This window comes from Hemiscyllium ocellatum, chromosome 18 (genome assembly GCF_020745735.1).
Source record: "Hemiscyllium ocellatum isolate sHemOce1 chromosome 18, sHemOce1.pat.X.cur, whole genome shotgun sequence".
Classification (NCBI taxonomy): Eukaryota; Metazoa; Chordata; class Chondrichthyes; order Orectolobiformes; family Hemiscylliidae; genus Hemiscyllium; species Hemiscyllium ocellatum.
Window position 1 is genome coordinate 52,315,381 of NC_083418.1, and position 22,098 is coordinate 52,337,478.

The 22,098-nt window shown below is 42.1% G+C and overlaps 2 protein-coding genes across 2 annotated transcripts; both read left to right on the top strand.

The window, feature by feature from the left end:
- Positions 1-13,180: 13,180 nt before the first annotated feature.
- On the top strand, positions 13,181-15,624 carry LOC132824233 (protein preY, mitochondrial-like). The gene is made up of 2 exons (XM_060838547.1): positions 13,181-13,371; positions 15,477-15,624. Exons 1-2 carry the CDS (start codon positions 13,199-13,201, stop codon positions 15,622-15,624), a joined length of 321 nt encoding a protein of 106 aa, XP_060694530.1. The 5' UTR covers positions 13,181-13,198.
- Positions 15,625-15,701: 77 nt separating this feature from the next.
- On the top strand, positions 15,702-17,160 carry LOC132824234 (phosphatidylinositol N-acetylglucosaminyltransferase subunit Y-like). Its single transcript, XM_060838548.1, has one exon. The coding sequence runs from the start codon at positions 15,702-15,704 to the stop codon at positions 15,915-15,917; it is 216 nt and encodes a 71-aa protein (XP_060694531.1). The 3' UTR covers positions 15,918-17,160.
- The last annotated feature ends 4,938 nt before the right edge of the window (positions 17,161-22,098 follow it).

Consider the following 22,098-nt stretch of genomic DNA (forward strand, 5'->3'; position numbering starts at 1 on the left):
TACAAAGACATTTGCACGCATTATTGTTTACAGTGTGAGTTACCCAAGTTACCCACAATGTACACGGCAGTCTCATACATTAGCAGATCATTACTCCCATTAATCTCTGCACATGCATAGAGAGATGTACAGCACGGAAACAGACCTTTCAGTTCAACTTGTCCATGCCAACCAGATATCCTAACCTAATCTATTCCCATTTGCCAGCACTTGGCACATGTCCCTCTCAACCTTTCTTATTCATTTACCCATCCAGATGCCTTTTAAATGCTGTATTTGTACCAGCCTCCACCACTTCCTCTGGCAGCTCATTCCATACATGCACCACCCTCTATATATCTTTCCCCTCTCACCTTGAACCTATACCCTCTAGTTCTGGACTCCCCCACCCCAGAAAAAAAACTTTGTCTGTTTATCCTACCCATGATTTTATAAATCTCTATTAAGTCAATCCTCAACCTCCGATTCTCCAGGGAAAATAGCCCCAGCCTACTCAGCCATTTCTCACTCTTTCAAATTCCAGAAAATACAAGCCTAGCCTGTCCAACCATTCCTCATAAATCAATCCATTCTTTCCAGGAGTCAATCTGATAAACCTCCTCTGAACTGCCTCCAACTGCCTTAAATAAGGTGACCAATACTGTGCACAATTCTCCGGATTACGTCTCACAAGTTCCCTGTACAATTGAGACATAATCATCCTACTTTTGTAGACAATTCCCAACACAATGAACGGTAATGTTTTATTAACTTTCCTGATTAGTTACTGGACTTGCATAATTACCTTTTGTAAACCATATCCCTCGACATCAGAGGTCTGCAATCTCTCACCATTTTGGTAGTATGCCTTTTTATTCTTTCTGATAAAAAGAACAATTTCACATTTTCCCATTCATTTGCTGAATATTTGCCCAATCACTTAACCTATCTTTAAGACAGTAGCAAATTTGGCAACCAACCATCCCTTTCTCTAAGTCATTTATATAAATTGTAAACAGTTGAGGTCCCACAACTAATACCTGTGGCACACCACCTGATACTCTGCCAGCCTGAAAAAGCCTCATTTACACCGAATCTCTGCTTCCTGTTGGTCAGTCAATCTTCTATCCATTCCAGTATGCTTCCCAATGCACTAAGCTTTTACTTTCCACAATAATCGTTGATGTGCCACCTTATCAAATGCCTCTTGGAAATTTACATACAGTAAATCCACCAGTTTCCCCCTTATCCAAAGCATCTGGTGTCTCCTCAAAAAACTCCAACAGATTGGTCAAACAGTTTCCCTTTCACAAAAGCATACTGACCCTGTCTGATAACCTTGAATTTCATATATCCTGTCATAACTTAGCTAGTAAAATAAAATAAAGAACTGCAGATGCTGGAAATCACTCACAAAGCAGAAATTGCTGAAGAAACTCAGCAGATTTGACAATATCTTTGCAGAGAAAGCAGAGTTAATGTCTCAAGTCTAGTGACCCTTCTCCAGAACAGTTATAACTTCGGGTGGCACGGTGGCTCAGTGGTTAGCACTGCTGCCTCACAGTGCCAGGGACCCGGGTTTGATTCCATCCTGCCAATGGCAGATGAATTGACCAGATATTTTACATCAGCCTTCACCCTAGAGGATAAAGTAACACTCTAGAGCAGCAACAAATCATAAAATGGAAGGAGGGATGAACTCCAGAAAATCACAATTGCCAGATAAGTTATACTGAGTAAATTGTTGGAACTATGAGCTGACTGGTTCTGGCTCCTGATGGCCTTAATCTGAGGATCTTAAGTCACAAGTGAGATAGTTGACGCTCTGGTTTTAATGTTTCAGAACTGACTTGACTCTGGAAAAATCCCAATAGCTTGGAAGGTAGTGAACGTAGCTCTTTTATTACAAAAGAAAGGAGACAAGGGGCAGGAAACTACAAGTCAGTTAATTAAGGCAAAATATTAGAAGCTTTACTAAAGAAGATAGAATCATAGGATCCCTACCAGTGGAAGCAGTACATTCAGCCGATTGAGAACACACCTACTCTCTGAACAGCATCCCACCCAACACCCCTGTAACCCTGCATTTCCACACCTAATCCATCTCACCTGCACAGCTTTGGACTGTGGGAGGAAACTCATGCAGAGATGGGGAGAACGTGCAAACTCTAGACAGAGAGTGACTTCTTTATCATTTACCCCAATTGGTTCCATATCTGAATATCCTGTGCTTAGGTCATCCCTCTCGATTGCACAAATAACAATTAATTAGCATAGTCACTCCCCACCTTTTCTCGGTTTCCTCTCATTCCTTATTGTCCCTTATCCTTCAAAATCAGGGCCAAATCCATGACATCCTGCAGCCCTGACTCTGCAATGGCAACCAGATCAAACATATTAATTTCTATTTGTGTCCTCAGTTCCCCTGTTTTGTTTCAAATGCTACATCATTTAGATACACACTTTCAGTTTTATCCATTTACTCTTTTCGTAAATTCTAGTCTCATCTGTCAGTTGACTCTTAGATTTGTCCTCCCTACTCCTTCCTGTTCCCATATTAATACCTTTCTATTTGACTCTTCTCCCATTTACCACCATCTTTCCCAATTTGATCCCTAACACACACTATTTAATTTGAAATCCTGTCTACTTCCCCGGTTAGGCATTTGGCAAGATCATACTGGCCCCAGTATCGTTCAGATAAAGACTGTTCCAGCAGTATAGACTCCATTTTCCCCAGTTCTGATGCCAGAGCCTCACAAACCAGAGTTCACTTCTCCCACAGCAGGCTTTTAAGCCACATTTATCTCTGCAGTCTGATTTGCCGTCTGATTGCAGACAGCTGAAAATGTGTTGCTGGTCATACAGTTTGCGTTCGATTCAGATAATGATGCACAAAGTCTGAGCTTTGTGGTTCTATTTCTGAATTTGGTGCCGACTCCACACACTGACCTTTGCAGAACATCCTTTCTTGTCCTGCCGATATCATTGTTACCTCTATGGAACAAGGTGGCTGGATCTTCCCCATCCCACTTCAGTTTCCTCTCCAGCCCTGAGCAAATATCCTGAGCCCTGACACTGGGCAGGTAGTATAGCTTTTTCACAAAAAAACAGTGTCACTCCCCTCTCACTATACTGTCCCCTATTATCACTGCATTCTTTCTTATTCCCCTCTCTTGATTGGCTTCCTACATCATGGTCAGTTCGCTCATCCAAAAAAAAATCCACTAAATTAAAATGGAAATGAGTGGAAAATATTTGTTAATCATCCAACCAATGGAATGACTTAAATGTAAAAAATAAACTTTCGCTGATGCAGCAACTTCAGGCTGTCTCAACAAAATACTCTCACTGCTTAAACCAAAAAACTGTGGTTGCTGGAAATTAGAAATAAAAATTACTGGAAAAACTCAACAAGTCCAGCAGCGTCTGTAGAGATAAAACAAAGTTAACATTGGGCTCCAGTCACCTTTCTTCAGACTTGCTGAGTTTTTCCAGCAATTTCTGTTTTTGTTTATTACCATCACTGCTGATCAGTGTGTAACACTGTGAATGGCTACAGTCAACTGGCTGAGCATTCTCCCACAAAACAGCAATGAGGCAATGCTTAAATATTAGACAGTACGCCTAGTAGAATTCCCCTGCTCTTCAAAAGGGTGAGCATGCAATCTTTTATGTCTATCTTTGTGGGCAGACTGGAAATATGTTTCATGTACCATTCTCAGAATGATACCTTGTACACCTGAGTCACATACATTAGTTTTTAAATTATGCTGGTCTTATAATGCTATGTTTGTATTTGTCATCTGAGCAATGTTCCTTCTCTGGTGGTTGTTATTCCAATGTCATTTGATGCTGTGGCAGTACCACTTGTTGTTGTCTCATTTCTATTGCTGGGATGTTGTGGACCTCTGGCCTGATGGTTAATCAATGGCATGTGCAAATGATGTGTTCATGAATTTCTGATTTGACACTTGCAGTGACGAAACAGCCTCTCCAGTTGTGCTTATGGGCTTGTGCTTTTATGATGGTATATCTGGATGACAGGTAAGCAGTGACGCATCAGAATCATCTGTTGATATCTCTGTAGCTGTTTGTTCTGCTTCCTTCTGGTTAAACATTTATGTATAAAATGATTCGTCTTCTTGCAGTAAGAATAATGCTTTTTAATTTGGACTTGCCTCCTTTTCCTTTGATGAAGGTCTTTTGTTCATGATCTTACTGCCTTTGCACCCAGAGTGATAATGCACATCTTGTTGTGGTTCTGTTCACGAGCTGGGAATTTGTGTTGCAGACGTTTCGTCCCCTGTCTAGGTGACATCCTCAGTGCTTGGGGCCCTCCTGTGAAGCGCTTCTGTGATGTTTCCTCCGGCATTTATAGTGGTTTGTCTCTGCCGCTTCTGTCAGTTCCAGCTGTCCATTGCAGTGGTCCATATATTGGGTCCAGGTCGATGTGCTTGTTGATTGAATCTGTGGATAAGTGCCATGCCTCTAGGAATTCCCTGGTTGTTCTCTGTTTGGCTTGTCCTATAATAGTAGTGTTGTCCCAGTCAAACTCATGTTGCTTGTCAACTGCCCAAGTGCCACATACGAACAACTCCAGTTCCTGCACGAATGCCGAAAGAATTGAATCCTTCCACCCTGTGTCAGATACAGACCACCAGTCAACAACCCACAAGCCAGGGACACAGCCAGACAGAACGGATTCAGGATGATCCAGGTAATGATTACAGACGCTCACAACAGACTTCACAAATACAGACAAGAAATTGCGCACCAAAAATTGTTAATTTCAAAAAACACCAATCAGGAATGGACCCGGACCATAGAACAGGCCGTCACCATAGGACAGAACAGGACCACACACCACAGGACAGAACAGGACCACACACCACAAAAAAAAGGCACTAAAAGAAAAAAATGGCCAAACTAACACACAACAGAGAGGACACCACACACACCACCTGGGTTAGAAACCTCTCTCACAGACAGCTCACAGACACGGAAAGAATAATACTGGCCAAGGGACTCAACTACAACCACAGGGACGCCAAGACAGCAGACTTCCTAGCAGCACTAGAATGCACACTCAGGAACAATGGACTGACAGAAGAGATACAACAAACAGTGAGACAAAGTATCGTACCTCTGATAACAAGGAAAAGACAAACACATAACCTCAACACCAAGGAGAGTAAGCACTAAAATCACTAAGAAACGATAAGAATATAATCATACTACCAGCAGACAAAGACAGAATGACGGTCATCCTAGACAAAGCAGAGTACATCCAAAAAGCGCAACAACTACTTCAGATACCAACACCTACCAAAAGAGGGAGTTTGACCCCACCCCTCAGCTCACCAATAGGATAAACAACATACAGAGGAACCTACAAAAAAACCGGACAGATAACTAGGTTTGACCTACAAAGAATGAAACCTGAAAGCAACAACACCCCCAGATTCTATGGACTACTTAAAGTGCACAAACCAGAGATCCCATTCAGACCAATAGTATCACTACCAGGGACACCATCACACAAACTGGCTAAAGAGCTACAACAGAAACTGAAACACCTGATCAGCAGATCCAGACACTCTATACAGTCAACATAGAAATTCTTGGACATCATCAGAAATATACACATAGACAAGGAAGAAACTATGGTCTCATTCGATGTAACGGCACTGTTCACCTCTATTGACAAAACCCTAGCCAGAGAAACAATAGCCAACCTGCTGGACATACAGAACAGACAACAGGATGTTGAACATACCAACAAAGACGGCATACTCAAACTACTAGACCTGTGCATCACAACACACTTCACATTCAACAACCAAATATATGAACAAATCAATGGCACATCCATGGGCTCACCCATCTCTGGACTCACAGCAGAAGCGGTAATGCAAAGATTAAAACAGACGGTCTTACCACAAATTCAACCCAAACTCTGGGTCAGATATGTGGATGACACCTTTGCAACCATTCAAAACACAGAAATAGAGAACACACACCGGATCATCAACACCACACTCACAGGAATCCGATTCACTAGAGAGGAAGAAAAGGACAACCAACTCCCATTCCTAGACGTGATGGTACAGAGAACACCTAACGGAGAATTCACCACAAAGGTATACTGGAAAGCCACACACACAGACCAAGTCCTGAACTACGAAAGCAACCACCCCACCACACACAAAAGAAGTTGCATCAGGACACTTTTCAAAAGGGCCACAACACACCATAATACACCAGGACTGCAAAAAGAGGAAGAAGAACACCCATACAATGTATTCGCCAAAAACGGATACCTGCGCAATTTCATCAACAGATGCCTAAGGGAAAGAAAACGGAACGAGGACATGTCACAACCCAAAGGACTAGTCACACTACCATACATCAAGAGCATTTCCGAACTGACAGCCAGACTACTGCGACCACTAGGACTCATAACAGCACACAAACCAACAGCCACTCTCAGATAACAACTCACCAGAACAAAGGGCCCGAGACCCAGCATGAGCAAAACCAACGTAGTGTACAAAATCCCATGCAAGGACTGCACAAAACACTACACAGGACAAACAGGAAGACAGCTAACGATCCGCATCCATGAACACAACTAGCCACGAAATGACACGACCAGCTATCCTTAGTAGCCACACACACAGATGACAAGCAACATGAGTTCGACTGGGACAACACTACTATTATAGGACAAGCCATTAAGAGAACAGCCAGGGAATTCCTAGAGGCATGGCACTCATCCACAGATTCAATCAACAAGCACATTGACCTGGACCCCATATACCGACCACTGCAACGGACAGCTAGAACTGACAACCGGAAGCGGCAGAGACAAACCACTATAAATGCCGGAGGAAACATCACAGAAGCGTTTCACAGGAGGGTCCCAAGCACTGAGGATGTCACCTAGATAGGGATGAAACGTCTGCAACACAAATTCCCAGCTCGGCGAACAGAACCACAACAACGAGCACCTGTGCTACAAATCTCCTCACAATCTTTGAATGTACATCCTTGGACTGTCCTGCCATGAATGTGTTTTAATTGCTGATTTACAGCCACATCACTTCTGGACGTCGATTGCTTACTTAGGATTTAGTTTCTCCTCTCTCAGTAGACATAGCAAAACTGTAGGATCTCCTATGCCTATCACTATCCTGTAACTACTTAGAACTTTTGGCTATGCAATCATAGGATTCTGTGAGTTGTTTAGTGCAGTTACATATTGATCAACAGACTCTTTTTCACCTTGGAAACAAATATTGATCGCATTCCATTTATTAGTTACATTCACTTGGAATTCAGAGTGTGCTTTTCAAAACTTGTGCAGTTCAGAGCTTTTTGTGATCTTTGGAGAAATTTAGTATGGAAAATATTCTAAAACACTATCTTCTTAATAGTGATAAAAGTGGAAATATTCTGGCTTATTAATGAAATCTGTTACAATCTTGAAGTTTTGCCAATGAGCATGGGAGAACTATCAGTTCTGTTTCATATCACTGTTCATTTTGACAGTACCAGGAGAAGAAAGTTTGCAGTCCTTGTGTCTAACCCAGGGCTTTCAGATTTATCTTGCTTTTGTTTTTTCACCCTGTGGCATTCAGTAGCTCTTAACATTTGTATGTTCTTTTAGTCGCTGTACTTCCATACAGCTCTTCAAAACTTAATCTCAGTCCCGTCCAACACCACGTTAAAAACTCATAGATTAATAGTCTGCCTCATATACTGAATGTATTTTTTGGCCTTTAAGATGGACACTTGCAAAGCATGTTGCCTTGTAGAGTTACATGGCTATGGAAGCCCCCACGTCATACTGTAGTATCATATATGTATCCCAAACACTTTTACGAGAAGATTTTAGTTATTTTACCTAATATCTCCATTTTTAATTTCTGGAATGTGAGTGTTACTGTTTCTACCCTTTCTTGGTTTCCATTGAACTGATTGATTTTCTAGGCTATTTCAGAGCATAGTTAAGTGTCAACTACATCCCTTTGCATCTTTGCGGGTCTGGAGTCACATATCGGTCAGACCAGGTAACAATGGCAGATTTCCTTCCCTAAAGGAGATTAGTGAACCAGATTCATTTTGAGAAGAATGGTTACATAGTCACCACTAGATTACTTTTTAATTTGAGATGTTATTGAATTCAGATCCCATTGTTTCCAACAGTGGAATTCAAACCCATTTCCCCAGAACTGCTTGGACCTCTGGATCACTGGTTTAGTACCACCACTACATCACCACCCCTTCTCTGAGTCATTAGCATGCTTTGTTTTGTAATGTTGAAGTGAAGGGCCTTTGTATAGTTTGATGTTCAACTCACTATGTACTTTATTCATTCATGAGATGTCGGTGTCATTGGCTAAGCCATCCCTAATTGCCTATCCCTAATTGCCCTGCAGAAAGTGGTCTTGAGTCACATTCTTAAACTGCTGCAGTCCTTGGCAGGTAGCAAAATATACAGCCCTGTTAGGAAGAGAGGTTGACCCAGGATATTGACCCAGCGATGATGAAGGAATGGCAATATATTTTCAAGCCAGGATGGTGAGTGACTTCGAGGGGAACTTGCAGGTGGTGGTGTTCCCATGTATGTATTACCTTTGTCCTTCTAGATGGAAATGTTCACAGGTTTGAAGGGGCTGTCAAAGGACCATTGGTGAATCACTACAGTGTATTCTGCAGATTGTGCACACTGCTGCCTCTGTGTATTGATGGTGATGGGAATGAATATTGAAGGTGGAGATTGAGGTGCCAATCAAACGAATTGCTTTGTCCTGGGTTGTGTTGAGGTTTTGTGTTTTATTGGAGCTACATCCATCTAGAGGAGTGAAGGGGATATCATCTCACTTGTAAAAACTCATTCAATTCATTAGTTCCCTTTCGAAGAGGCAATTCTGCTGTCATTATGTAGTCCAACCTACGTGTGACTCCAGATGTGGTTTACTCTTAACTGCAGAAATGGCTGAGCAAGCCATTCAGTTCAAGGGCAATTAGGAGTAGGTAACAATTGCTGGCTTTACCACTGACACTCACAGACCAAGAATTAATAAAATAAACTTGTACTTATATCATTCTTTTTACAAGCTTGGGACATCTTAAAGTGCTGTTTTACAGCCAATTAGTTATTTTTGTAGTGTAGTGTCCATTTTAGCATTGCAAACACAGAAATTGATCATGGAAAAATCCCTTAAAAATCAACATGTCAATGACCAGATAATTTGATCTTGTGATGTTGAAGCAAGTGTCCGTCCCTACCAAGCCATTGTTGACCCACAGCTAATGAGGGTAGATGACCAAAGGTTTGGTTAAAGAGATAATTTCAAACAGTTTATAAAGATGAGAGTGGAAGAGACAAAAAAGTAGAGAATTCCATTCCTTAGGATTCAGGCAAGTGAAAGGCGCTGCCATTAATGGTGTAGTTATTTAAGTCAAAGATGCTCAAGAGGTCAGACTTGAGATCTTGATGTATTTTAGGGCTGAAGGAAATTGCAAGAGATAGGGAAGAGTGAGAATCTGAAAACAAGGGTGAGCATTATAAGTTTGAGGTGTGCCAGACTGTGGCTCAATATAGCTAGGAGGAACCAGGGTTGGGGATTTTATCAAGAGTGATGTGAGTTAGGATATGAACAGTGGAATTTTGAATGCTGAACTCTAGTTATATTGAGGGTGTAAGCTGGCAGACCAGACAGGGTTGTGTTGAAATGATCAAGCCTCAATAAAAAGGCACAATTAGTGCAACAGAAGAACGGATGCAATGATGGCAGTGAGCATAGTGAACGAGGCAGACTGGGAATGCAGCAAAAAGGAAGGATAACTTAGGACATCTCATGACTTCCAATATCTCTAATGATAAAGTTAGCATTAAGGCACTTTACCTGAATGCTCGTAGCATTCATAACAAAGCAGATGAACTAATGGTACAGATTATAGTGAATGATTATGATGTTGTAGGCATCACAGAGACGTGGTTATAGGGGGGTCAGGACTGGCAATTAAACCTCCAAGGACTTTCAACTTATCGAAAAGACAGGGAGGTCGGCAGAGGGGGTGGGGTTGCCTTGTTAGTTAAGAACAAAATTAAATCTATGGCACTGAATGACATAGCGTCTGATGATGTGGAGTCTATGTGGGTGGAATTGAGGAACCACAAAGGCAAAAAACATAATTGGAGTTGTGTACAGACCCCCTAACAGTGGTCAGGACCAGGGACGCAATATGTACCGGGAAATAGAGAAGGCATATCAGAAAGGCAAAGTCACAGTGATCATGGGAGACTTCAATATGCAGGTGGACTGGGTAAAAAATGTTGCCACTGGATCCAAAGAAAGGGAATTCATGGAATGCTTACAGGATGGCTTTTTGGAACAGCTTGTCATGGAGCTCACAAGGGAGCAGGCTATTCTGGGCCTAGTGCTTTGTAATGAACCAGACTTTATAAAAGATCTTAAAGTAAGGGAACACTTAGGAAGCAGTGATCATAATATGGTAGAGCTCAGTCTGCAGTTTGAAAGAGAGAAGGCAAAATTGGATGTAATGGTGTTACAGTTAAATAAAGGTAATTATGAGGGCATGAGAGAGGAACTCACAAAAATAGACTGGAAGCAGAGCCTAGCGGGAAAGACAGTAGAGCAAAAATGGCAGGAGTTTGTGGGTATAATTGAGGACACTGTACAAAGGTTCATCCCCAAGAAAAGAAAGATTATCCGGGGAGGGATTAGACAGCCATGGCCGACAAAGGAAGTCAGGAAATGTATTAAAGAAAAAGAGAGATCCTATAAAGTGGCCAACAGCACTGGGAAATCAGAAGATTGGGAAGCTACAAAAACAAACAGAGGAGAACAAAGAGAAAAATAAGGAAGGAGAGGATCAAATATGAAGGTAGGCTAGCCAGTAATATTAGAAATTATAGTAAAAGTTTCTTTCAATACATAAGAAACAAACGACAGGCAAAAGTAGACATTGGGCCACTTCAAACTGATGCTGGAAGCCTAGTGATGGGAGATAAGGAAATAGCAGGAGAACTTAACAAGTACTTTGTGTCAGTCTTCACAGTGGAAGACATGAGTAATATCCCAACAATTAAAGGGAGTCAGGGGGCTGAGTTGAGTATGGTTGCCATTACAAAAGAGAAAGTGCTAGAAAAGCTAAAAGGTCTTAAAATTGATAAATCTCCTGGCCCCGATGGGATACATCCTAGAGTTCTGAGAGATGTGGCTGAGGAAATAGCAGAGGCATTGGTTGAGATCTTTCAAAAATCACTGGAGTCAGGGAAAGTCCCGGATGATTGGAAGATCGCTGTTGTAACCTCCTTGTTCAAGAAAGGATCAAGACAAAAGATGGAAAATTATAGGCCAATTAGCCTAACCTCGGTTGTTGATAAAATTCTAGAATCCATCATTAAGAATGAGGTTTCTAAATTCTTGGAAGAGCAGAGTCTGATTAGAACAAGTCAACATGGATTTAGTAAGGGGAGGTCATGCCTGACAAACCTGTTGGAATTCTTTGAAGAGGTGACAAGTAGGTTAGACCAGGGAAACCCAGTGGATGTGGTCTATCTCGACTTCCAAAAGGCCTTTCATAAGGTGCCACACGGGAAGGTGAGGGCCCATAGTGTTCGAGGTGAGCGACTGGGATGGACTGAGGATTGGCTGTCTGACAGAAGGCAGAGAGTTGGGCTAAAAGGTTCTTTTTCGGAATGGCAGCCAGTGACAAGCGGTGTCCCGCAGGGTTCAGTGTTGGGGCCACAACTGTTCACATTATATATTAATGATCTGGATGAAGGGACTGGGGCATTCTAGCGAAGTTTGCCAATGATACAAAGTTAGGTGGACAGGCAGGTAGTACTGAGGAAGTGGGGAGGCTGCAGAAGGATCTAGACAGTTTGGGAGAGTGGTCCAGGAAATGGCTGATGGAATTCAACGTGAGCAAATGCGAGGTCTTGTACTTTGGCAAAAAGAATAAAAGCATAGACTACTTTCTAAACGGTGAGAAAATTCGTAAAGCCAAAGTACAAAGGGATCTGGGAGTGCTAGTCGAGGATTCTATAAAGGTAAACATGCAGGTTGAGTCTGTGATTAAGAAAGCGAATGCAATGTTGTCACTTATCTCAAGAGGGTTGGAATATAAAAGCACCGTTGTGCTACTGAGACTTTATAAAGCTCTGGTTAGGCCCCATTTGGAGTACTGTGTCCAATTTTGGTCCCCACACCTTAGGAAGGACATACTGGCACTGGAACATGTCCAGCGGAGATTCACACGGATGATCCCGGGAATGATTGGTCTAACATACGAGGAACGGCTGAGGATCCTGGGATTGTATTCATTGGAGTTTAGAAGATTAAGGGGAGACTTAATAGAAACTTACAAGATAATACATGGCTTGGAAAGGGTGGACGCTAGGAATTTTTTTCTGTTAGGCGAGGAGACTAGGACCCGTGGACACAGCCTTAAAATTAGAGGGGGTCAATTCAGAACAGAAATGCGGAGACATTTCTTCAGCCAGAGAGTGGTGGGCCTGTGGAAATCATTGCCGCAGAGTGCAGTGGAGGCTGGGACGCTAAATGTCTTCAAGGCAGAGATTGATAGATTTTTGATGTCTCGAGGAATTAAGGGCTACGGGGAGAATGTGGGTAAGTGGAGTTGAAATGCCCATCAGACATGATTGAATGGCGGAGTGGACTCAATGGGCCGAATGGCCTTACTTCCACTCCTATGTCTTATGGTCTTAAGTCTTGGTGGTCAAGCTGGTGGAGGATAATCATGGGATCAAATGGCTTTGGCTACAGACAGGCTTAAAAATCAGAAAGCAGAATGTGAGACAGATTGAATATAGTGATGTCTGTCCTTCAAAAGTGGTTTTGGAAGAAATGTCTGATCATTCAGTGTTAGAGGAGGTGACAAATCTGATGCAGTTGAAAGGAGGGAGTGCAGGATGTCTGCAGCACAGACTGTACAACATAGATTTTGCTGCAGTTTGGTATCTAATGGCACTTTTAATTGATTCGGCATTTATTTGTTCAATTTCTGGAGCTGCATGCTCCAGATGGTGAGTAAGTTTTAGAAATTATAGCAATGCTTGTCCCTTTAAATGGGGGAGGGGGTAAAGGGGCGGGGCTTTTGCTGTAGCCCGGATGCGGAAGCGGAAGTGTTGGAGGTGAGGCTGTAGTTTCGGGTGGGGATGTTTCGGGTTGTACACGGGACTGAGATCCGGGGAGCGGCCCGGAGGCTGCTGCATCTCTCCCGGGTCAGGCTGTCAGGAGACTCGGTGACTGGGGGTGGAGACAGGAAGGCTAATCTGGACCCGACCCTCCTCTCGTACTTGGTGTGTCCCCTGTCCAGAAAACAGCTCAGGTTCGTCCTCGGGGGAAGGTCAGAGACTAGGGCAGGGGAGAACCTGTGGCTAGGAACCGGAAAGTCGGTCGCTGTAAATGACGAGGTTGCTGTTCAGAATTGTTAGCACATTCTGGATCGTCTGAATGCTCTCCTCCCCTTCTCATCAGCTCTGTGCGGTTGTTGTGCTTCTGAAGCTGGCTGTTGTTTCAACTGTTCAATACAAACACAAAACATTTTCTAAAAATAATGGAAACAACTAATTTATATAGTACCTTTCATTACTACTAGATATATTAAGATGTTTTACAAGTAATGGAGGAAATACATTTTCACCGTGATGTACAAAGATGCACATACGAACGCGATACATACCAGAAGTCCTTTTTTTTGTGATGAATATCAAAGAACTCTCCAACTTTTTGAAAAAGTAGTGTTCCTTCCTTACTGATCTCCTATCTTCATGATTTCCTGCTCCTGTTTTTCCAGTACCACTCTGATCTAAACTCTGGTTTCCAATATCTCCAATCCTCTATTTTGCTTATCCTCAGAAAGTGCCAAGTTCCTTTCGTATTGTAGCAAGTGTATCTGCCTAGACTTTTAGATTCAGGTCTTTGCAGTGAAACTCCAAACACGTGATTTCCTGATTGAGATGTGTATGCTCCCTAAATTATAGGTTGTTAGCAGACTGATCCATGGACAGAAAGCCAGACGTCATAGACGTGTACAGCTTGGAAACACCCTTCGATCTAACTCGTCCATGCTGACCAGATATCGTAAATTAATCTAGTTTCATTTGCCAGCACTTGGCCCATATCCTTCTAACCTTTCCTATTCATATACCCATCCAGATGCCTTTTAAATGCTACAATTGTACTTGCCTCCTCCACTTCCTCTGACAGCTCATTCCAAACATGCACCACCCTTTGCTTGAAAAAGGTGCCCCCTCCCTTGGGTCCCTTTTAAATCTTGTCCCTCTCCCCTAAGCCTATACCATGTGATTCTTGGCTCACCCACTCAAGGGAAAAGACATTGTCTATTTACCATGTCCATGTCCCTCATGATTTTATAAACCTCTATAAGGTTACCCTCAGTCTCGGATGCTCTAGGGAAAACAGCCCCACCCTATTCAGCCTCATCCGATAGTTCAAACCCTGGCAACATCCTCCTTCAAAAGTATTGCCATAAAGCAGCAGTTAAATGCTGTAGGCAGGGCACGAAGGGCTTTCTGGTTGTTCTTTGTGCATTTTAGATGTTTGGAACCATTATACAATTGACTTAAATGCTATTTGATTAGAAAAGAGGGGTGAAACTATGCACGGATTCTTCATCTGGAACAATTAGTGTCTGAGTGTCTTGACTGCAATATCTTTCATGGTCAAATATTTTGGTATTTGCTTTCAAGGTACCCATGTACTTCCTGATGAAGGGCTTATGCCCGAAACGTCGAATTTCCTGTTCCTTGGATGCTGCCTGACCTGCTGTGCTTTTCCAGCAACACATTTTCAACCCATGTAAATTGCCTTACTAAGTCTAAGGCCCAATGAAAGCGAAACATCTTCAGGGAAGTGTAGGGAGAAGAATGGAAATTTACAGTCAAACAGCAAGTCAACCAGAAAAGTTGGTTTGTTTTGTAGATCAACGCTGATCTCTACCAAAAGAGTTTGAATTTAACAACAAAATTGATATTTTATTGCGCCACATTTATTTTTAGCTATTTTCTGTCTGACTTGACTAATTAGTTGTGTTTCACCTTTTAAACCCAACAATTATCAAAGTATCCTCTGAAGTGAATGAACAAAGATCCCACAACCACAATTTCGAACAAGAACCAGGTGGTTCTCTCCACTGTCCCTCAGCCACAACACTTGATAATCGTGTGTAATGCAGGTCACAGTTTGAGGTTTCTTTGGCTTGTGAAAGAAAGTCTGTAAATGTAGAAGTGTTCTCTTGTCTTTCCACCTCTGAAAATTTGAAATGTTTTGAGAATCAATCCCTTTTGAAAAACAATATTGATCTGTTCATTTTCAGCTCTTCATAATTTTCATTCAGATTAAAAGGGCAGATTCCAGTTTCAACACATTTTGAATGAACTGCAGTTTTAATATTCTTTGTCATGTTTATAGGTACGACGAATCCTCCAATCAGCTGATCAATGATGAGTTGGGAATAGCCTATCCTGTTGTTGATGGAATTCCCAACATGATCCCTCAGGATGCAAAGTTAATTCGGAAGAATGAAGACAGACCCGAGGAAGAACTTTCACAGCAGTAAAAGGATCATACATTGCTCCAGGAATATCTGGAAGTTGAGATTTTTAAGGGAGAGGGTTTATCTAGTATACTGACATAATGACAATCCACCTGTCAACTCTCACAGTGCTGGTTCCCCTGTTCTCCTTAGCTGGGTTGTTGTACTCAGCTACGTTTGACAAGGATTTTCCACAGGGCTGTACTAGTATGGCCAGCTTATGTTTCTACAGCCTACTACTTCCCATTACCATTCCAGTTTATGTATTCTTTCACCTATGGAGCTGGATGGGGATTAAACTTTTCAGGCATAACTAATTTAAGTTTAAAAACTATTGCATGTGCTGTTGGTGACCTGATGGCATCAAGCTGTCAGGCGAAGTTTTGTTTCATTATCAAAGTTTTTTTTCATTGGCTTGGAAGCATTCAGAATTTTGTGTGTTATTGGTGGAAATTGGTACCATTTTGATTAACTTATTCTTTATATACAAAATGTGCTGGACAATCACCTCTGTCTCATTGTTACATTATCTAGTAATGTTTGGTTCCATCGGCTTTATTCCCTGTGACTGCAGTGCAGAAAATGTAACAGGCAGTCCATTTGAACCAGTTCAATATGGATTTCTGTCTTAGGGAAACAGTAACCAAAATCACATCAAACTCCACCACAATGTCAGATGCAAATAAGCCATGGAAATTCATTATCAACAATAACTTAATTTTGATCTAGCGTTCTTAGACCCTTGCTGTTTTCCTGGGTATTCAGCCACACTTGTGGTCAGTGTTTGAGACTCCTTGTTCTGTGTTCTATTACTGTTAAACATGGCTCAGTAGGTAGCACAATCACCTCCTGATTCAGAAGGTTGTAGTTCAAGTTCCATAATGTTAGCTGATACTCCAGCATAGTACTGACGGAGTATCACATTGTCTAAAGTGCTGTTTTTGTAAATGGTAAGCCAAAGCCCTGGGATAGATGTAAAAACTCTGTAAAAGAAACACAGAGAGGTTCTCCTTGGCTATCTGACTAATGTTTATGCCTCAATCAACAACATTTTAAAAAGAAAGTGATCTGGCAATTACTGCATTGATGTTTGTGGTAACTTCCTAGGCATGTGTTGGCTGTCACATTTCCAATGTTTCAACCATGACTCCACTTCCAAAAGGTACCTCTGGATGTTCCAAAGTGTGTAATTAATGAAGTACCTTTTAAGGGGAAGTGACAAGTGCTGGGGAAAGCCTGGCAGCATCTGTGGAGGGAGAAACAGTGAACATTTCAAGTACAGTATGACTCTTCTTCCTGCATTTGCAGTATTTTGCTTTTATTAGGAGAGGTAGCTTTTTTTTCTACTGGCTTCTAATCATAAGAAACCTGGCACACAGTAGTCCAGAGTCGCTGTGGTGCCGAAGTTGCAGCAAACTTGTCACAGCCATGGAATGACCCTTCATTGTGAACCAAGTTACTGGTAATGAGCAAATCGAGTACCCTCTACATGTTAAAGCAGACGATTATTGACTGTGTCATTCAGTTTGAGTTAATTTAAATAAAGCTGTTTGAAGCAAATACCTTATCTCGTTCACCAGGCTGTCTGTCTGTCTGTAGGACTAGATATTTTTGCGCTTCAGAGGTGGGGTGAAGTTGACAAGAGATTGCAAATTCTACTTCAGTGAGATACATCTGAACTTAACCTGATCTGGTAGGGTAAATAGAGTTGAGGTATAGATTGGCTGTGATATGGTCAGTTTATGATTAAAGTAGGAGATCACTTGGCCCATCACGTTCATGCTTGCTCTCCATGAAACCTAGTCAACCCCATTTCCCTGCTCTAACGTAGGAACTGTGGACCATTCATTATCTTGAGCCAAACTATGACTACATAAAAGCAGGAATAGGTCCTTCAGCCCATTCAGTGTACTGCGCCATTCAATATCCACTCAATGCCAACCATGTTGCATTTGGCCCATATCCTTCCAAACCTTTTTGACTTGTGAACCTCTCCAAACGTCAAATATGCTACAGCTGACACCTTGATAGGTACGACAAATCCTCCAATCAGCTGATCCAAATGTCTTGAAACTGTACCTGCATCCACCACTTTCCCTGGCAGTTCATTTCACAAATGAACCACTGTTTAAACAAAAAGGTTCCCTGATGATCCTTTATATAATGGGTATCTAGGCAGGGTATATCAAAGATTCTGCACATTCTTGAGTTTAAAAAAAACAAGTATTTTATTGATTTCAATGAGATCATCTCTCATTGGAAACAGGTCCTGTTTCCCAAACATTATAATATTTGTTAGTCATAGAGATGTACAACATGGAAATAGCCTTTGATCCAACTTGTCATGCTGAGCAGATATTCTAACCTAATCTAATACCATTTGCTAGCACTTTGGCCCATATCTCTCTAAACCCTTCCTATTCATATACCCATCCAGCTGCCTTTCAAATGTTGTAATTGTACCAGCCTCCACCACTTCCTCTGGCAGCTCATTCCATACACACACCACCCTCTGCATGAAAAAGTTGACCCTTTAAATTTTTCCCCCCTCACCCTAAACCTATGTCTCTAATTCTGGTCTCCCCATCCCAGGGAAAGGATCTTGTCTATTTACCCTCTCCATGTCCCTCGTGATTTAATAAACCTCTGTAAGGTCACCCTTCAGCCTCCGACGCTCCAGTGAAAACAGCCCCAGCCTAGTCAGCCTCTTCCAGTAGGTCAAACCCTCCAATCTTGGCAACATCCTTGCAAATCTTTTCTGAACCCTTTCAAGTTTCATGACATCCTTCAAATTGGAGGGAGACCAGAATTGCACACAATATTCCAAAACTGGCCTAACCAATGTCCTGTACAGTCACAACATAATCTCCCAACTCTGTTTTGTTATCCTACTAGGTAACATTTTCAGTGGGCCTCAGGCGAAGCAATGCTGAAAATTCCTGCTGTCTATTTATATGTATGGGTTTCTTTGGGCTGGTGATGTAATTTCCTGTGATGATGTCATTTCCTGTCCCTTTTCTCAGGGGGTGTTAGATGGGGTCTAACTCAATGTGTCTCTGCAAACAAGCAGACAAAAATGTCCATAAACCCTAGCCACTCTTCCCTACGTCAAAGACATCTCGGAAATGACTGCCAGACTACTCAGACCCCTTGACATCATGGTAGCCCACATACCCACCAACACACTAAAACAGCAGCTAATGAACTTGAAAGACCCTATACAGACAATGAGCAAAACTAATATCATTTACAAAATACTGTACAAAGACTGTAACAAACACTACATTGGAAAAACAGGTAGAAAACTAGCCATCAGGATACATGAGCACCAACTAGCCACAGAAAGACATGACCCTCTCTCAAGTATCCTTACATACAGATAAGGAAGGACACCACTTCGACTGGGACAACACATCCATCCTAGGACAAGCCAAATGAAGACATGCATGAGAATTCCTAGAAGCATAGCATTCCAACTGGAACTGTATCAACAAACACATTGAGTTAGACCCCCTCTATCACCCCCTGGGAAAAGGAACCGAAAGTGACTTCACCAATCCAAAGAATCTCAAACATATAAACTGAAAGCAGGAATTTTCAGCATTGCTTTGCCTGAGGCCCACTGAAGACATTACCTAGTAGGGTAATGAAACATATGGAAATTAACCTTTCAGCTCAGCAAGCAAACCTACATCCAAAACTCTGACTTAAGCTTCAAATCTTCTCAAAACTTGCTAAAACCTGCTGATAGTGATGGACAGGTTTGTCCCACTGAAGCAAGGAAGGGATGGTAGGTTGAAAGAACCTTGGGTGACAAGAGATATGGAACATCTAGTCAAGAGGAAGAAGAAAGCTTACTTTAGGTTGAAGAGGCAAGGATCAGACAGGCTTTTAGAGGGTTACAAGGTGGCCAGGAACGAACTGAAGAATGGACTTAGGAGAACTAGAAGGAGGTATGAGAAATCTTTAGAAGGTAGGATGAAGAAAAACCCTCAGGTGTTTTAGATTTATGTCAGGAAGAAGAGGATAGCCAGTGTGAGGGTAGAGCTGGTTAGGAATAGTGGAGGGAACTTGCATCTGGAGTTGGAGGAAGTAGAGGAGGTCCTTAATGAATCCTTTGCTTCAGTATTCACTACTGAGAGGGACCTTGATGTTTTTAAGGACAGCATGAAACAGACTGATATGCAAGAACAGGCTGATGTTAGGAAGGAGGATGTGCTGAATATTTTGAAAAATGTAAGTATAGATAAATTCCCTGGGCCTGATGGGATAAACCTTAGGTTACTTGGGTAGGCAATGGTCTAATGGTATTACTGCTCGACTATTAATCCAGGTACCATTGTGGGACCCAGGTTTGAATCCCACCATGGCAGATGATGGAATTTGAATTCATAAATATTTGGCATTAAGACTCTAATAATAACAACGAATCAATTGTCAGGAAAAAAAAACATCCGGTTCACTAATGTCCTTTAAGGAAGTAAACTGCCATCCTTATCCAGTCTGGTCTACATGTGAATCCAGACCCACAGCAATGTGGATGACTCTTAGCTGCTCTCTGGGCAATGAATGCTGGCCTAGCCAGAGATGCCCTCATCTTGTGAATTAATAAAGTAAAGAATACTATAGGAAACGAGGGAAGAGATTGTTGCGCCTTTGACAATGATCTTTGCATCCTCACTGTCCACTGGAGTAGTACCAGATGATTGGAGGCTGGCAAATGTTGTTCCCTTGTTCAAGAAAGGGAAGAGAGATAATCCTGGGAATTACTGACCAGTCAGTGGTGCTCAAGGTATTGAAGAGGCTTCTGAGAGAGAGAATTTATGATTACTTGGAAAACCATAGTTTGATTACAGAGATAGTGAGCATGGCTTTGTGAGGGACAGGTCATGTCTCACAAAACTTATTCAATTCTTTGAGGATCTGACAAAACACGTTGATGAAAATAGAGCAGTGGATGTGGTGTACATGGATTTTAGCGATGCGTTTGATAAGGTTTCCCACAGTAGCCTCATTCAGAAATTAAGGAGGCATGGGATACAAAAAAACCTGTCTGTCTGGATACAGAGTTGGCTGGCCCATGGAAAACAGAGGGTGGTGGTAGATGGAAAGTATTCAGCCTGGAGCTCGGTGGCCGGTGGTGTTCTGCACGGACCTGTAGTGGGACCTCTGCTCTTTGTGATTTTTATAGATGACTTGGATGAGGAAATGGAATGGTCGGGTTGGTGAGTTTGCTGATGATGCGAATGTTGGTGGAATTGTGGGTATTTTGGAGGGCTTTTGTAGGTTGCAACGAAACATTGGGAAGATGCAGAACTGGACTGAAAAGTGGCAGATGGAGATCAACCTGGAAAAGTGTGAAGTGATTCACTTTGAAGATCGAATTTGAATGCAGAATACAGGTTAAAGGCAGGGTTCTTGGCAGTGTGGAGGAATAGAGGGATCTTGGAATCCATGTCCATAGATCCCTCAAAGTTGCCCCCCACATTAATAGGATTGTTAAGAAGGCTGATAGTGTGTTGGCTTTCATTAGCAGGGGGATTGAATTTTAAGAGCCGCAAGGTTATGCTGCAGCTCTGTAAATCTCTGGTTAGATCACACTTGGAGTATTGTGTTCAGTTCTGGTTGCCTCGTTATAGGAAAGATGTGGAAGTTTTAAAGAGGGTGCAAAGGAGATTTACCAGGATAATGCCTGGACTGGAGGGGATGTCTTATGAAGAAAGTTTGAGGGAACTAGGACTTTTCTCATTGGAGCAAAGAAGGATGAGAGGTGACTTGATAGAGATGTATAAGATTTGGCAGGCACAGATATAGAGTGGGTAGCCAGAGACTTTTTCCCATGGCAGAAATGTCTATCATGAGGGGCATAATTTTAATGTAATTGGAGGAAGATTTGGAGGGGGAGAGGTTGTCAGAGGTAGGTTCTACTCAGAGTAGTGGTAGTAGAGTCAGATACATTAGGGACATTTCAGTAACTTTTTGATTGGCACATGGAAGTTAGTACAATGAAGGGTATGTAGATTAGTTTGATCTTAGTATAGGATAAAAGGGTGGCACAGCATCGAGGGCCGAAGGGTCTGTACCGTGCTGTACTGTTCTACATTCTATAACATGAGAGAGAGAGACAGAGAGAGATGGACAGCTGAGAGGGTGAGCCATAGAGAGAGAGAGAGAGAGAGAGAGCTGGAGAGGTGAGTGATAGGGGCGAAGAGAGCTTGGAATCTGGAGAGGTGAGAGACCGATAGCTGGAGTGTTCATCAATAGAGTGAAAGAGCATTAAATCTAGGGAGAATAATGACAAAGGGAGAGAATCTCATAGGTGGAGAGGTAATTGAGAGACAGTTAGCTGGAGAGGTGGGCAATGGAATGCATGAAGGAGGGGCAAAGTCTGATAACTGGAAATATGAACCATATAGTGAAAGAGAGACTGATATCTGGATGGCGTGAGCCAATGAGAAAGAGTCAGAAATTTGGTGAGGTGAATGATAAAGAGAGAGA